Source organism: Schistocerca gregaria, chromosome 9 (assembly GCF_023897955.1).
Source record: "Schistocerca gregaria isolate iqSchGreg1 chromosome 9, iqSchGreg1.2, whole genome shotgun sequence".
In the NCBI taxonomy this organism is placed as follows: domain Eukaryota; kingdom Metazoa; phylum Arthropoda; class Insecta; order Orthoptera; family Acrididae; genus Schistocerca; species Schistocerca gregaria.
Genome location: NC_064928.1, coordinates 256,939,097 through 256,954,174, shown reverse-complemented (window position 1 = coordinate 256,954,174; position 15,078 = coordinate 256,939,097). Strand labels below are relative to the sequence as shown.

At 40.0% G+C, this 15,078-nt stretch overlaps 1 protein-coding gene across 3 annotated transcripts in view; it reads left to right on the top strand.

Annotated features, from left to right (window-relative positions):
* Window positions 1-15,078, top strand: part of LOC126291651 (endoribonuclease Dicer-like) — a 286,500-nt gene that overhangs the window by 113,772 nt on the left and 157,650 nt on the right. For all 3 annotated transcript variants that reach the window (XM_049985218.1, XM_049985216.1, XM_049985217.1), the window contains one exon: window positions 929-1,300. In XM_049985218.1, the coding sequence (XP_049841175.1) occupies window positions 929-1,300 (372 nt within the window). The remainder of the gene's footprint in view (window positions 1-928; window positions 1,301-15,078) is intronic.

Genomic DNA, 15,078 nt, shown 5'->3' with positions numbered 1-15,078 from the left:
CCATCAAAGGCAGAGCTACCTGTGAAACCATTTATGTGACCTACAAGTTAAGCTGCAACCATTGTACTGCATTCTACATAGGTATGACAGACAACAAGCTGTCTGTCTGCTTGAAAGGCCATTGACAAAATGCATCAAGAAACAGCTGAATCACCCAGTTACTCAGCATACCACCCAACATGACATTCTTCATTTCAACTACTGCTTCTAAACCTGTGCCATCTGGATCCATCCCACCAACACCAGCTCTTCTGAATTGTGTCGGAGCAAACTCTCCCTGCAGTATATAGCATGTTTCCATAACCCTCCTGCCCTAAAACTTGTCATTGTCCTTAACCCTCCTATCCCCTTCCCTGTTTCCATTCCAACAGCACTCAGCTCTCTACTCTATCAATGCCTCCACAGTCTTTTACTTCTCTCCCTTTCTCCCCCCCCCCCCCCCCCCCCTCCCTCCCTCTCCCGCCCACTATCTAACATCCCGACTGCATGTAGCTGTCGTACCCTCTCACCACCTTGTCCCTGTATGTTCCCACAGACAGCGTTTTATTGTACTCCAGCCTTACACTGCTATCCCAACCCCTCCCCACCCGAGCCTTTTCGTTACCCCCCACTACCCAGATTACTTCGCAATCAAGCACCGCTACTCACACTTTAGCCTCTTGGTGTGTGTGTGTGTGTGTGTGTGTGTGTGTGTGTGTGTGTGTGTGTGTGTGTGTGTGTGTGTGTGTGTGTTTTGTCTAGTTCCGCTGAAGGCCTTTTTGGCCGAAAGCTTACTGCTTTAAAAGTCTTTTTGCTGTGCCTATCTACGACTCAGTGTCTTCACTGTAAGGTGGATAGTAACTATCCAAATCTTTAAGGTACTTCAGTATTTTTCATCATTAGTGGTGAACAAAATTTTGAAAGTGGCACGTTACCTTTTTTCTGCCAGTTTCTCAACCAACCCGGAAGAAATGTTAATGAATTTTGATAAATCGGAGGAAGTAGAAGCCCTGCAGAAAGCCAGACACATGCTGGAAGACTGTGAAGACTTCATCCTTTCAGTGGACTTCATGGAGGACTCAACTTTAGAGATCGACGGACCTGATCACTCGCACTTGATGATTGACAAAAAGAAAATCAACAAGAAGTTGAGGAATGTGTTGGGTGACGTCAGGTACCAGCTCGGTGAGGTTGGTGTGTATGGCGGTTACCTGGCCACACTGTTGCACAAGGTGGAGCTGATCCGATGGCAACAGCACGCAGAGAACAGTACTATCTCAGTGCTGCTGGAGACGATGGTAACGACTCTCCACTGTGTCGGGTGAGTGCTGACGACGTTGAATGGTTTAATCGTGTTTTATGGTTTATGTAGTAAATGCAGTTGCTGTAGTTCGTAGCACCCATAAGGGATGTTTCTTTAACTATATTTTAGATTTAAAAAAATTTTCTCACTTTCTTTAATATTCATTTCACTAAATAAGTTGGATGACACATTTTGGTAGCATTTTGCCAATTTCAGGTGGCCAAATGTTGCTATTTCATAAAAGAAATTCAGTCTTCCACCCAGGGTGCATTATTATCAGTCTTTTTATTTCACAGTATTAACTGATAGAGATGATGTAAATTTTTCAAGTTGTTTCTGTGAAGCCAGTGTATAACATGTATCACATACTTCATAGGACAGGTTGCTGCTCACTGCATAAAGGAGCCATTGAGTCGCAGACAGGCACAGTGAAAAATAATGCTGGTAATATTTCAGTTTCTGGATGAAGTCATACTTCAGAAGTAAAAAACTTGCATGTATTTGCGCAACTTGTACACACGTGGCGCAGAGACTGGCCATGTGTGTGGGAGGTGTTCTTTTGTGTGTGTGTGTGTGTGTGTGTTTTCAACTTCTGAAAAAGTCTTTGAAATCTGAAATATTTCTAGCATTATTTTTCATTGTGCGTGCCTGCAATTCAATGCCTGCTGTATGTGGTGAGTAGTAGTTTATCCTCTCCATATTGTTGTTACACATCGTATGATGTCACATGCTTACAAATTTGTATAACTGGTCCATACTACATACATGAATGTACCATGTGATTTGCATTGTGTGTTACCATATCCTCATATTTTACATAGTCACTGTGTGTATATGTACAGTGTGTGTTATGTAAAATGTACATTGTCTTGTTGATATGTAAATGTGTGTCGTATATAAATGCTGGCATTCTAATCTTGAATGAGAACAATGTTCCACACCTTCAAGCATTTGAATAACACTACTATCATAAAGACATTTGTAAATGAATTTAAAACTCGAGACACGTTTCACAGAGAACACTGTTCTCGGCAAAACAGTGTGACACTATCCAGCTTGCAATAAACGACAGTTAAGATTTACCACAAACAGTCATCACCTAGGAGGTCAGTCCTCTCAGAGTGTAGTGGGGATGTGTTGCCTAACTATTGCATATATTTAGTGGGCAAGTTTAACCTTATCATCATATCATTATATAATGAGATATAGTACTCTATTATGAAAAGAAAAGTTGCCACTCACCATGTAGTGGAGAAGCTGAGTCGCTGATAGGCACAACAAAAAGGCTCTCTCTCTCTCTCTCTCTCTCTCTCTCTCTCTCACTCACACACACACACACACACACACACACACACACACACAGACACACACACACACACACACACACACACACACACACACACACACACACACATGACTGCAGAATCAGGCAACTGTAACTGTGGCCACAGTTGCCTGCAGACGAAGGCTTTACGGGCTGAAAGCTTTAATTGGGACATTCTTTTTGTTGTGCCTATCTGCGACTCAGCATCTTCGCTATATGGTGAGTCGCAACTTTCCTTTTTCATAATATTGATATTGTGCTCTATTTTAAAATTTCATCAAAGTGTTGTTGTTGTTGTGGTCTTCAGTCCTGAGACTGGTTTGATGCAGCTCTCCATGCTACTCTGTCCTGTGCAAGCTTCTTCATCTCCCAGTACCTACTGCAACCTACATCCTTCTGAATCTGCTTAGTGTATTCATCTCTTGCTCTCCCTCTACGATTTTTACCCTCCACGCTGCCCTCCAATACTAAATTGGTGATCCCTTGATGCCTCAGAACATGTCCTACCAACCGATCCCTACTTCTGGTCAAGTTGTGCCACAAACTTCTCTTCTCCCCAATCCTATTCAATACTTCCTCATTAGTTATGCGATCTACCCATCTAATCCTCAGCATTCTTCTGTAGCACCACATTTCGAAAGCTTCTATTCTCTTCTTGTCCAAACTATTTATCGTCCATGTATCACTTCCATACAAATACTTTCAGAAATGACTTCCTGACACTTAAATCTATACTCGATGTTAACAAATTTCTCTTCTTCAGAAACGGTTTCCTTGCCATTGTCAGTCTACATTTGATATCCTCTCTACTTCGACCATCGTCAGTTATTTTGCTCCCCAAATAGCAAAACTCCTTTACTACTCTAAGTGTCTCACTTCCTAATCTAATTCCCTCAGCATCACCCGACTTAATTCGACTACATTCCATTATCCTCGTTTTGCTTTTGTTGATGTTCATCTTATATCCTCCTTTCAAGACACTATCCATTCCATTCAACTGCTCTTCCAAGTCCTTTGCTGTCTCTGACAGAATTACGATGTCATCGGCGAACCTCAAAGTTTTTATTTCTTCTCCATGGATGTTAATACCTACTCCAAATGTATCTTTTGTTTCCTTTACTGCTTGCTCAATATACAGATTGAATAACATCGGGGAGAGGCTACAACCCTGTCTACTCCCTTCCCAACCACTGCTTCCCTTTCATGTCCCTCGACTCTTATAACTGCCATCTGGTTTCTGAACAAACTGTAAATAGCCTTTCGCTCCCTATATTTTACCCTGCCACCTTCAGAATTTGAAAGAGAGTATTCAAGTCAACATTGTCAAAAGCTTTCTCTAAATTTACAAATGCTAGACATGTAGGTTTTCCCTTCCTTAATCTAGCTTCTAATATAAGTCGTAGGGTCAGTATTGCCTCACGTGTTCCAACATTTCTACGGAATCCAAACTGATCTTCCCCGAGGTCGGCTTCTACTAGTTTTTCCATTCGTCTGTAAAGAATTCGCGTTAGTATTTTGCTGCTGTGACTTATTAAACTGATAGTTCGGTAATTTTCACATCTGTCAACACCTACTTTCTTTTGGATTGGGATTATTATATTCTTCTTGAAGTCTGAGGGTATTTCACCTGTCTTACATCTTGCTCACCAGATAGTAGAGTTTTGTCAGGACTGGCTCTCCCAAGACCGTCAGTAGTTCCAATGGAATGTTGTCTACTCCGGGGGCCTTGTTTCGACTCATGTCTTTCAGTGCTCTGTCAAACTCTACACGCAGTATCGTATCTCCCATTTCATCTTCATCTACATCCTCTTCCAATTCCATAATATTGTCCTCAAGTACATCGCCCTTGTATAGACCCTCTATATACTCCTTCCACCTTCCTGCTTTCTCTTCTTTGCTTAGAACTGGGTTTCCATCTGAGCTCTTGATGTTCATACAAGTGGTTCTCTTATCTCCAAAGGTCTCTTTAATTTTCCTGTAGGCAGTATCTATCTTACCCCTAGTGAGATAAGCCTCTATATCCTTACATTTGTCCTCTAGCCATCCCTGCTTAGCCATTTTGCACATCCTGTCGGTCTCATTCTTGAGACGTCTGTATTCCTTTTTTCCTGCTTCATTTACTGCATTTTTATATTTTCTCCTTTCATCAATTAAATTCAATATTTCTTCTGTTACCCAAGGATTTCTACTAGCCCTTGTCTTTTTACCTACTTGATCCTCTGCTGCCTTCACTACTTCATCCCTCAAAGCTACCCATTCTTCTTCTGCTGTATTTCTTTCCCCCATTCCTATCAATTGCCCCCTTATGCTTTCCCTGAAACTGTGTACAACCTCTGGTTCTTTCAGTTTATCCACGTCCCATCTCCTTAAATTTCCACCTTTTTGCAGTTTCTTCAGTTTTAATCTACAGGTCATAACCAATAGATTGTGGTCAGAGTCCACATATGCCTCTGGAAATGTCTTACAATTTAAAACCTGGTTCCTAAATCTCTGTCTTACCATTATATAATCTATCTGTTACCTTTTAGTATCTCCAGGCTTCTTCCATGTATACAGCCTTCTTTTATGATTCTTGAACCATCAAAGGGTATGGAGTACGATATCTCACTCTTTTTTGGGACTGTACGTTAACCTAACACATTCCATTTGTATTAGGCGTATATATGTCGTACATCTTGCACACGCAAATACAGGGATTGGACAAAAATGTGGACGCACTGTGAGGAATGCCTGCTTGAACATAAAAACATGTTGCTTGCACTGTTTTATTTGACCATGAACATCACCTGTGTAATGTCCTTAGTAAGTTGTATGTCTCTTTCATGGTCAAATCAGTGCTCTGTGTAGTTGTGTGTTAATTATGTCGGAGGTAAGTGAATTTGAATGTAGGCAAAATGGTTGTGTTTCTGTGGTGGTTGCTTCCTTAAGAAAGGTAAAATGCTCATTGTTTTCAAGAGGAATCGTGTTGAAGATTACACGGCATGCAAGGGAAGTGAAGAGCATCGTTCACTGAGTCACAACGTAACCAAAAGTGTGTGTTGAAGGACTGTGACAGAGGGTCATTGAAGAGGACTTTAACAAAAAAAAAAAAGCAAAAAAATACCGTATTTACTCGAATGTAAGTCACACTTTTTTTCCGGTTTTTGTAATCCAAAAAACCGCCTGCGGCTTGGAATTGAGTGCAAAGCAAGTGGAAGTTCTGAAAAATGTTGGTAGGTGCCGCCACAACCAACTTCTGCCATAAAATATATGTAGCGCTACACAGGCATGCTTTGTAGGCGCAAAGATAAATACTGGCGCCAAACCCTCTGCGTCAGTAAATAAATTTTAAAAAAAGGTGGAAGACGAGCTGCTTTTCTCCACCCCGAGTTTCGACCACTACATTTTCATACATTATCCAACGAAATAAATACAAATTCCATGTTGTTCATCTTCGAATGTAGCAGGATTTCAAAATGTACTACGAAAATCCGACTGGCAATACTGTTTGGGATGTTTGTCAATATGGCCAACTCTACGTTCTGAATTTTTTCCCACCTGTGAGAAGAGATGGTTGCTAATAGGAACCTGATGAAATGTGAATCACATGCAGTATTCTCTTCACCATAAGAATAATACGAATATAAACATTTTGTCATATATTCTTTCGTGTTTGCTGCTATCTCATTTAAATCCTGTCTGCCTAATAAACTACGAAACCAGAGTGAGACAACAGCAAATGCAGAAGAATATACATATCGTGTCGTGTTTATATTCGAATTATTCTTATGCCTAATAATGGTACAGTCATAAATGAAGCACGACAACTGACTAGATTTTTAAATCTAAGGCGACTCTAATTTCTGCGCAGAATTTGGTGTACTAAAGAAGTGGCCGCAAAGATTTTCAAACGGAGAAAAATTTTCGCCTAACTCTCGTTTAGTGTTTTCACATCAGGAGCAGTTCATGGAAATAAAAGCTTGTAAGACTCTTGATATTATGTTGTGCCTATATGCGATTTCACAGGGTTGGCACCGGTTCTGGAAATCAGGGACTATCAGGGAATTCCAAACACACCAGGGAAACCACTGGAAAAATATCGTTTTTGTCTCGGTAGATGAAACAATTTTTTTACTGAGGTGTCGTGCATTGTCGCCGGCTGTGTGCAGCTGAGTACGTGTACCGCTTCCCCACTCTTGCATTACTACTGCTTCTCTGTTTCCTGTCATTCCCCTCAGATTGCAGTCAGTGCTGTCACCTCTTGTCGCTGCTGGCCTAGCAGCTGCCAACGCGAGGCGGGGAGGTGTGAGGAGTGATTTGTTCAGATCTGATTCTCAGAGACTGTAGACGCAGTGGCCGGTGCCATGGCGGTCGTGGGTGCTTGAGTCGTGACTAAGTGATTGTGTGAATGTGTGTGTGCTCTCATTTTCTGACAAGGGCTATGGCTGAAAATTTCATTGAGAAAGAGTGATTGCCTTCTCTACATGCCTGCCTGCGGCTCAGCGATCATCTTTATGGTGAGTTGCTTCTCTGAGTATTTGCGTAAGTTATCTGTTGCACGGGTCGATCACCACACTCTAATGTTATCAACACCGTGTTTGTGACATGTGAATACTTGGCTACACGAGTGGATTTCCGCGTTGGGCCAAAACTACAGGCGATTTCTGCAGGTAGCTCTAACGGATCAGGCCCTCCGATCTGAAGCCCATCATTTCCCACTAATGTGCATGCCCTGCCCGTCGAATGTAGTCTCACTGATCCACCGCAGGCCACGTCTGTGTGTGTGTGTGGCGTAATGCGGTGGATTTTCGTGGTTTACCCATCGACCCAGGACTGCGGTGCGCCTTGGCAGGCCAGAGGCCATGGGCAAAGGATTTCAGGAATTGCAACTATCTCACCGCTAGTACGTTGTACAGTATGGTGCTTTATACACATTTTATTTGTTCTAGTACATTTCAGAACTTCAAAAGTAGTGTATATATTAGAAGATATGGGCGATAAGAATAAGAAAATTGTCAAGTCACTGACGGTTTGTACACTGTGTAATCATATATTTCTTGAAAGAAGAACCGTGCTGTACCTGTAAAATAATAGAAATCACACAGTGGGTAACAAACGTCAATAACAAACACAATAGAACTGACATTTAGTTGGCAGTCACCTACAGTGTTCGTTTACACAATTCTTCCCTGCCTTATACACTTCTTTCACAAGGCCTACTTTTTTCTGAGGTTATTTCTGAAGTCAGTGAAGGTATTTTATAGCCGTTTCGCGACTCATAGGAAATTCATATTTTTGTTACCAAATGTGTTTCGTTTAATTGAAACAAAATAACATAAGTGGTGCTAATGGATCACACATACCATTTGCCTTGATTTCTTCCATCTAAAAACAGTTCGTTACAGAAGACGTTGGTGTTAGTACTTACGATTTTTGCTCACATCAGAAAACACCATATGCTTGCAAGTTTCTTTTAGATATTTCCTTGTCTGCAGTACTGTTTCTTGTACCATAACTGCAAACACAGATTGTCAACTTACATCTTAACTTACCCTAGAGACCTCAAAATTTGTCAGGGGAAAATGCTAAAACTTATCTGAAAATCAGGGAAATATCAGGGAATTTCATTTGGGGAATCTTGTGGCAACCCTGTTTCAAAATTTCTGAGGGTTCAACATCCTCAAAGCGAAAAAAACTGATTTAAATGAACAGCTGGCACAACCTTATGTGCAACAGTGCTTCAGTTTTGTTCCATTCATTATTTTTCCATCTGCTGTTGATTACATAGGGTTACCAACTGTAATAACCAAGTGAACATTCTTTTATTTGAAGGACTGTGCAGTTAAGATTCCTTTGTTGATGCCATTAATCGGTTTTCTACGTATGTCCACCTGCTTCAAAGTGAAAGGTCTGCCGAATACAAGAATGCATTTGACTGAAGGCCATTTTCTTGGTGCCTTAGTCCCTGTACTTAATGATGCCTGGAACTACAACAGAGCAACGCAATACAACCGTGTGTGGCATTGCATCAAGTAAGCATCACGCAGTAACAGTCCCTTGTTTGAAGTTGATTTGTGCAGGTGTTTGATTGGAAAACTCCCGGTCCACTCATATCTACAACTCTATCTGTGATAGGTGAAGTGAAAAAAATTATTATAAATTTTGTGTAGTGCTGCGAACAGAAGAAAATGAGGACAGGCGAGTACCTTAGTACGGTTAATAATTAGTTAATACTGATAACTGTATTAATGCCACAAAATGAGACATAATCATAAATGATTAAAGTGGCATTTATCTCCTCCTGTTTGAATAATTGTGTCGTAACTATCTCAGTTGAATTTTATTATTAAATATAAGCACCGCATGTAATGTGAATGTCGCTATATACCGCACTCGAATCTAAGCCGCACCTGAAAAATGAGACTCGAAATAAAGGAAAAAAAAAAAAAATTCCCGAATCTAAGTCGCACCTGAAATTTGAGACTCAAAATTCAAAGGGAGAGAAACGTTTTAGGCTGCACCTCCAAATCAAAACAAAGTTGGTTCCATTGTAATATGGGACACAATTTAGGTCGAACGAATGGCGATACAGCTACAGTAGTTTGGTTCGAGTCGTAAGCTTAGCCGTTGAGCTTTACCAGGTAGCCATTGCCATTCGTCAGGTGCTCCGTCCATATTTATACAGGTACCCTTCCTTTTCACGTGCTTCGCCTGGTTTGAATCGATTGCTTATCTTGCTTTGACCTGATAAGTGCTGTTTTCTTTGTTGTAGGTGTTTACGTCACTCTAAGCTGAAAATACATTACTGTACTGTGTCACGCATTGTTTGTCGCATTCTGATAGTGTGTGTTTACGGCCTGTCGCCGCTCGCGGCATGGCTTGCTTTTGTGCGCACTACTGCTGCTTACACACAGAGAGAGAGAGAGAGAGAAGAGGAATCGTCTCATTAGCGAAACAAAGGCAAGAGACTGCTATTTGTTGTTACTTACACTGCTACTTTCTATGATAATGATCAACAAGAATGAAATAATAGACTGCATAAGATAGAACATGTTCTGAACAAGAGTTAGGCGAAAATTTTTCTCCATTTGGAAATCTTTGCGGCCGCTTCTTTAGTACATCAAATTCTGCACAGAAATTAGAGTCGCCTTAGATTTAAAAATCTAGCCAGTTGCCGTACTTCATTTCTGACTGTATCACTATTCAGCATAAGAATAATACGAATATAAACATGACATGATATGTATATTCTTCCGCGTTTGCTGTTGTCTCACTCTAGTTTCGTAGTTTATTAGGCAGACATGATTTAAATGAGATAGCAGCAAACACGGAAGAATACATGGCAAAATGTTTATATTCATATTATTCTTATGGTGAAGAGAATACTGCATGTGATTCACATTTCATCAGGTTCCTATTAGCAACCATCTCTTCTCACAGGTAGGAAAAAATTCAGAATGTAGAGTTGACCATATTGACAAACATCCCAAACAGTATTGCCAGTCGGATTTTCGTAGTACATTGAAATTCTGCTACATTCGAAGATGAACAATACGGAATTTGTATTTACTTCATTGGATAATGTATGAAACTGCAGTGGTCGAAACTCAGGGCAGAGAAAAAAAGCTCGTCTTCCACCTTTGTTTTAATTTATTTACTGACGCAGAGGTTTTGGCAACAGTATTTATCTTTGCGCCTACAAAGCATGCCTGTGTAGCGCTACATATATTTGACGGCAGAAGTTAGTTGTGGCGGCACCTACCAACATTTTTCAGAACTTCCGCGTGCTTTGCACTCGATTCTAAACCTCAGGTGGTTTTTTGAATTACATAAACCGGAAGAAAAGTGTGGCTTAGATTCGAGCAAATACGGTACACGCATTCACAAAAGCTCGTTATTCCTGTGCATCATTTTTAGCGTAGCAGGTGACTGGTATGAAGCACACTGCTGCCAGTACTGCTTTCTCACACCTCTCCTCACCCCACAGCCACCAAAGTGTCCATTCCACCACTCCCGAGGCTGTTACCATTCCACTCGGCGAAATGGCTGAGCAGAAAGAATGAACACCTATATCTTTCCGTACGAGCTCTGATTTCCCTTATTTTATCACAGTGATCATTTCTCCCTATGTATGTCGGTGTCAGCAAGGTATTTTCACATTTGGAGGAAAAGTTGGTGATTGGAATTTCGTGAGAAGATTCCGCTGCAGCAAAAAAACCCTTTGTTTTAATCATGTCCACACCAAAACCTGTATCAGTTCAGTGACACACTCGCCCCTATTTCACGATAATACAAAATGAGCCGGGCTCTGTGGCTGTATGGTTCAAGGTGCTTCAGTCTGGAACTGCTACGGTCGCAGGTTCAAATCCTGCCTCGGGCATGGATGTGTGTGATGACCTTAGGGTTGAGTAGTTCTAAGTTTTAGGGGACTGATGACCTCCAATTTTAAGTTCCATAGTGCTCAGAGCCATTTGAACCATTTTGAATACAAAATGTGGTGCCCTTCTTTGAACTTTTTCGATATACTCCGTCAATCCTATCTGGTAAGGATCCCACGCGCCGCAGCAATATTCTAAAAGAGGACAGACAATTGTAGTGTAGACAGTTTTCTTAGTAGGTTTGTTAGATTTTCTAAGTGTTCTGGCAATAAAACACAGTCTTTGATTACCCTTCCCCACAACATTTTCTGTGTGTTCTCTCCAATTTAAGTTGTACATAATTGTAATTCCTAGGTATTTAGTTGAATTTACAGCCTTTGGATTTGACTGATTTATCGTGTAACTGAAGTTTAATGGGTTCCCTTCAGCACTAATGTGGATGACCTTGCACATTTCTTTATTTAGGGTCAGCTACCAATTTTTGCACCATACAGATATCTATTATAAATCATTTCGCAATTTGTTTTGATCTTCTGATGACATTATTAGTCGATAAATGACAGCGTCATCTGCAAACTACTTAAGACAGTTGCTCAGATTGTCTCCCAAATCATTTTTGTAGATAAGGAACAGCAAAGGGCCTGGATCCCTACCTCAGGGAATGCCAGAAAACACTTCTGTTTTACACAAATGACTTCCAATCACTGAGACAATATTGTGGAAGCACGCAATTTCACTACAAGCCACTTGTGTGGCACAGTGTCAAAAGCCTTCCAGAAATCCAGAATCAATCTGAAATCCCTTGTCAGTACCACTTAACACTTCATAGAAGTAAAGAGCTAGTTGTGTTTCACAAGAATGTTGTTTTCTAAACTCTTGTTGACTGTGTGTCAACAGCCCGTTCTCTTCAAGGTAATTCATAATGATCGAACACAATATATGTTCCTAAATCCTGCTGCATATCGACGTTAAGATGTGGGCCTGTAATTTAGTGAATTACTCCTACTGCCTTTCTCGAATATTGGTGTGACTTGTATGACTTTCCAGTCTTTGGGTACAGATCTTTTGTCGAACGAATGATTGTATATGATTGTTAGGTATGGAGCTATTACATCAGCATACTGTGAAAGGAACCTAATTGGTAAGTAGTCTGGGTCAGAAGATTTGCTTTTATTACGTGATTTAACATTAACTGATTTAATGTTATTTGGATTTCATTTTTCTGAATGATACAAAGAGCAAATTATTTGCTCAAAAATGTAAAAAAATCTTTGGGTTTGGAAAACAAAACTTTTGAATCTTATCTGTAGCTGGGCAAAACAAAAATTTAAAACTTCTGGACAACTTTAACAAGGAACCAAAAGAATCCTCCTTTGGTGGTCTATAACTGCTGGAAATTGATACCTGAAGTTTGCTCATATTACATGGTCCTTTCGAAACAGGCATATCTGAAACTAACTGGGAAACTGTCATTTTTGAGACTGTTTTATTATTTATTTCATGGCTCTTCTCCACGGAGGACACAGTAAACTGAAATACCCGCATCTTCATCCCATCCTATGTCACTTTGAGGAACAGGATGTACTAAAAATGCTAATGCAGCTGAAAAAGCTGTGCAAGTTCTCTAATATATTTGAACTTATGTTACTGAGATACCGAAATCGAAAGTCATTCCTGAGTCATCAAGTTTGAGAATTGTTTCTGAAGCTGTTAACAAAAAACTGATAGCTGAAAACTGACATTCCTCAGTTCAACAGCATATTAACATGCCTACTGAAACATATGACTGTAAAATAAGTAGAATGCCTGGTTAGATGTAAGAGAGGGCCTGATGGCCCTAATCTTGCCAGGTTAAATAAATAAATAAATAATTTGTTGGAAACATTTTTACTCATTTTTCAGAGCACTGTTGTGATGGCTCCATTTCTGTATGATGAACCGCATAATCATATGAATGTTTCAATGCAGTGAATTTTGAAACTAGACATCTTAAAAAGCAAAAATTCTTATTCAATGAAAATTGACTTGAAGGATACCATTTGGAAGCTAGTGTTGGTCCAGGAAGTGTGCATGGCTCAGTGAAGTTATTCCACTCATGATAACTGGGAAATAGGGGATTGAGTCCCGTTCTGGCACAGATTTTCACTTGTCAATGTTTTGTAGCTGATGAGAAGGAATTCACAGTCAGTAAATAAATTTCGAAGTGAAGAATTCAATTATGGCAAGACAGTTCAATTAGGATTTTGCTACAAGAAATGCACTAAAAACTTTTACGAATGTATCTGAAGAAGAAGTAACATTTCTAAAGAAAAATATTCAAAGATGCATTATGGCATACTAAGGACTGATGGGCTGAGATGTTAAGTCCCATAGTGCTTACTGTTTTCAGTTAAATGATACCAGTGGATTTTCCACAACCAGGTTTTAACACACTTTTTTTGTATACAATTATAAGTTGCAACAGGTTGCCCAACTGCTGTGCAAGAAAAGTAGTATATGTGGTGCCATTTATCATATACTGATTTAACTTTGCCACCAAACAGTATATGTTAAACACCCAAGTGAGGGCCAGTAGAGAGCTATAAAACTCTCGGTGTATGTGTGGTCGAAGTAACCACGGCAGTCGAAGTTCTAATGGTGTTGACAATTTCAACATCGACCAAAGTCTTGTACACTTTTTTCGCAATGCACATTCTTTGTGCAGGGTCCGTATGACAAATAAGGAGAAGAAAGGCGAAACAGAAAAGGAGAAACAATTATTGAACAAACGAAAGCAAGCTGAAATCAAAGACTTGGAAACAAAGAGAGCAAACACATCAAGTGACGCAAGATTTTGGTAGAGATTTAAATAAATGTGTCCCCTGAACTGTGGTTCTGGATGATTTTTCTCAACTCTACCCCCTTTCCTAAACGTCACTAGGCCTTTTCCTTCACACCTCTTCCTTCCCCCTTCTATGCTCTTTCCAGGAGAAGAGCCACTGGCACCAAAAGCTTGCAAACTGTATGACCTTCTATGTGTGTGTTCTGCTGCTGCATGGTGAGAGGATTTTTTGTGTGTCCAACTAGATAATATTTTCAAAAACTGATTGTTTTCAAAGATACAGTATTTAATATATTATAATTATTTTAATTTGTACCTATAATTTAGATCACTAAAGAAATATGTTACTATTTATTATGGATATTTTAATAATTATCAATATAATTTTTTTAAAAAAAGATGGTGTTTTAGTGTCAAATTTAATGAAAAAGTAAACTGGAAAAAAATTTCCTTGGAAAAACCTGGAAAATACCTTCAATTCGAAAATGACCAATTGCAGGACACTGTGACAGTATTCTGTGCTCCCTCCACAGATATTCCTGTTCTGTGTTGGTACTCAGTACTGTCATTTATTTACTGTATGTATTCCAGTTTCTGTCATCCTGGGCAATTTTTACCCACTACAACTCCCTGTTCTCCAGGGGTTGTCAGTCTCTTTCATCTTAACACTTAGCCTGTACACATGTGCATTTTCTTACTGATTCTTTGTAGAACCTCCCCACTTCATATCTCATCAGTCCACTTGATTTTCAGCATTCTGCCCGAAATACTTTGCCCCCCCCCCCCCCCCTCCACTGTTAATGATTCACTTCTGTTCAATGATTTGCTCAAGATGCGTGACCTCAGAAATTTGTCTCAAGTTAATGCCTGTGTTTGGTACTAGTGGACCTAATTTCTGGAATAATGCCCTCTTTGCATGCGACATGGGGTAGTCTGCTTTTCATGACCTCCTTGCTTTGTCTTTAATGTCATTTGGCTCCCAAGATAACAGAATTCCTTTCCTGCAAAGTCCCCAGTTTTGATGGTAAATATATCACTTACTTTATTTCTACTACTACTACTCATTACACTTATCGTTCTTCTGTTTCCTCACAATCCGTATTCTGTGCTCTTTAAACTGTTCTTTGCAGTCGACAGATCCTATAATTATCCATTGCCTTCACTGAGGAATGCTGTGTCACCAGGGAATCTTATCGATCGTATTGTTTCACTCTGAAGTATGATCCCACTCCTTACTCTTTCTTTTGTTTCCACCACTGTTTCTTCAATGTACAAATTAAACAGTAAGGGCTTA